Below are 2,944 nucleotides of genomic sequence, written 5' to 3'. Positions count from 1 at the left end.
CTATATTTTTTATGCTTTTTTTCTTTATATAAACCAGGGTATGTACTCAATATTTATTAATATTTTTTAATGAAACTATGATTAAAAATTATTTTTATAAGATTTATTTCTTTTTCTTCTCTTTTTATAATTAATTGTAAGTCACAGTATTTTATTCTTCAAAGTGTTGACAATAATGATTATCTTCAAAAAAGTGCTTAAAACATAAAGACTTCATTGCACTTGCACCTCCTTCAACTGCTAATGTTCTTCCAGAATGCATTTCTAATTGGAACCCACTCTGATCTGAATTATATAAATTTTCAATTCCAATTGATGATATAGAAGATTTCACATCAGCAACAAACATATCAGGCATCATTTGGATGTCTAAATATGTATATATATCTGTCATTGTTAAACACAAAACATTATAATATATCATACGTGGTGTGGATATTTTTACAACCAATTATCTAATTTTTAGGTAGTTATGTGAGTATTTTGTAATTTATATTTCTACACCTATTAATCTTCGTAATAAAGAGTTATTATTTAATGTTTATATTTTAGATTCAAAGATGAAGATTAATCCCTTAAATGTAGTGAATTTATTACTAGCGTATTTTCAAACTTTACAAATACCCAATAGTGTGACGAATTATAAAGAAATTGAGTTGTCAGAAAAATTGAAACAAATATTAATCGATGCAGCAAATGACTTCAATGAAGTTGATACGATTTTTGAGGATACTTTGGATTTTGAGGAAGAATATAAGGATTGTGATGCTGAAATAGTTGAGGATGAAGTTCAACATCATTTTCCTGATCCTGACGTTGCACCAACAAATCAGTGTACGAAAGATACTGAAGACATCAATTTTGATTACAAACAAAAAGCTGTAGAATATTGGAGAAGTGGGAAAAGAAAACTTAAGTATTGAAACAGCGTAAAGAAGATTCAGAAAAGTCTCATCAATCAGTCAGCTCAAACGTTGAGCTCACAATATTAATGAAGGTGGCACGTACCGAGAAAAAATTGCACGGATTTGTCAATACACACTTGATAATTTTAAAGCTGCTGTTGAAAGTGGTTTAATTATTCACGATCACGATATACGGAGATGGGCCTTACAAGTTCAAAAAGAAATTGGATCTGAAGATGTAAGATTTAAAGCTTCTAAAAATTGGTTAGCGAAATTCCAAAAGGCTCACAGAATAGTGTCTAGAAAAATAAATAAATTTATTACTAGGAAAACATTGGAAAATACTTTAGGCCTCCAAATGATGGCTGATATGTTTGTTGCTGATGTGAAATCTTCTATATCATCAATTGGAATTGAAAATTTATATAATTCAGATCAGAGTGGGTTCCAATTAGAAATGCATTCTGGAAGAACATTAGCAGTTGAAGGAGGTGCAAGTGCAATGAAGTCTTTATGTTTTAAGCACTTTTTTGAAGATAATCATTATTGTCAACACTTTGAAGAATAAAATACTGTGACTTACAATTAATTATAAAAAGAGAAGAAAAAGAAATAAATCTTATAAAAATAATTTTTAATCATAGTTTCATTAAAAAATATTAATAAATATTGAGTACATACCCTGGTTTATATAAAGAAAAAAAGCATAAAAAATATAGTTTTTTCAAAATATAAAATAAGGGTTGCAACCCCTTGGGTCATTAACAAACCTCATATCTTCGACTTCTTATGACAAATATTTTCCACTTGGTTTTATTAAAAAATATCAATTAGAATCTGACATATGATAAAAAACAATTTTCGGGGGTAAAATTTAGGGGTGGTTTTTATCCCTTTGAAAAATCCTGAAACACCCCAACTGAAATATTTGATGGAGTTAACGGAAACGCTTTTCTTTATTTTTTTGAGCGCATACCCCGGTTTTTATGCAGAAAAAGAGCATAAAAAATATAGTTTTTTCAAAATATAAAATAAGGGTTGCAACCCCTTGGGTCATTAACAAACCTCATATCTTCGACTTCTTATGACAAATATTTTCCACTTGGTTTTATTAAAAAATATCAATTAGAATCTGACATATGATAAAAAATAATTTTCGGGGGTAAAATTTAGGGGTCGTTTTCACCCCTTTAAAGTGGATGTCAGCACAAAAAAAAAATACGTGTCTCTTATTTTGTCGAGTACTACAACATATCAAAAAATTATTGAAATCGGTGGGGTCGGGTTGGGGGGGTTTCCTTGTAAGTGAGTAAATGAGAAATACGGGAAAACACAACGAAACATAAATTTATGCAAAAGCATCGCCCAAATAGACGATGTTTTGTCTAAGAGGGGAGATGTTACGTATATCGACCATCATTCCGAAACAGAAGAATAACGTAGCCGACAGGAAGCATAATTGCAGACTCAGCACGTTACCCAGTGAATTGCCCGTGCCACCTACCCAGCTGGTTAGCCGAGTGCATTCCTAACGTCCTAACCGTACCTAGAACATCAGCAAAAATCGACTATATAAGCAGTTAAAATCATGGCACTGACGCTCAGAAAAATCATTCAGTTTCACGCGTAAAAGATCGGACTGCACGTTGTCACTCGTGGCTCTAACCGTTAGAGTATTAGATTCAGTGTAATATTCGCAATCTGGCCTAGGTACGGATTCGTTATTACATACCCTAGGGAACAAGCTGGATCGGTTACCGGGAAAAATTGAGCTGCATAGACTGGACTTTCCCAATAACGCATATACTAGACGATTTTCTGTTCCACCAAATTTCTTCTTGCCTTAACCTCATACACAGTCAGGTTTTGTTATCCGATTTCACAAAATTTCTCATAATCGAAACACTGTACGCGACAATTAATTGAAAACTTCTAAATTGGTTGTAACAATATATCGCAAATTCACATTTTACTCGCGTTTTAAATATCTATTACCCATCCTCAACATTTCAGAGAATATCTATCCACGTTGGAATAGC

At 31.9% G+C, this 2,944-nt stretch overlaps 1 protein-coding gene across 2 annotated transcripts; it reads left to right on the top strand.

Annotated features, from left to right (window-relative positions):
- Positions 1–383: 383 nt before the first annotated feature.
- On the top strand, positions 384–1,320 carry LOC107267668. Of its 2 annotated transcripts, none has more exons than XM_015739646.2 (2): positions 384–474; positions 553–1,320. In XM_015739646.2, the coding sequence occupies exon 2, from the start codon at positions 561–563 to the stop codon at positions 921–923; it is 363 nt and encodes a 120-aa protein (XP_015595132.1). In that variant the 5' UTR covers positions 384–474; positions 553–560; the 3' UTR covers positions 924–1,320. The 2 variants fall into 2 exon arrangements, with proteins under 2 accessions (XP_015595132.1, XP_015595133.1); XM_015739647.2 differs by having other exon boundaries at positions 438–466.
- The last annotated feature ends 1,624 nt before the right edge of the window (positions 1,321–2,944 follow it).

Source organism: Cephus cinctus, unplaced genomic scaffold, assembly GCF_000341935.2.
Source record: "Cephus cinctus unplaced genomic scaffold, Ccin1 Ccin1_scaffold0441, whole genome shotgun sequence".
NCBI lineage: Eukaryota > Metazoa > Arthropoda > Insecta > Hymenoptera > Cephidae > Cephus > Cephus cinctus.
This window is presented reverse-complemented; position numbering and strand designations above follow the sequence as displayed.

Excerpts from the sequence above, each read along its gene's own strand:
- LOC107267668 (XM_015739646.2), top strand. The coding sequence starts at position 561 with ATGAAGATTAATCCCTTAAATGTAGTGAATTTATTACTAGCGTATTTT.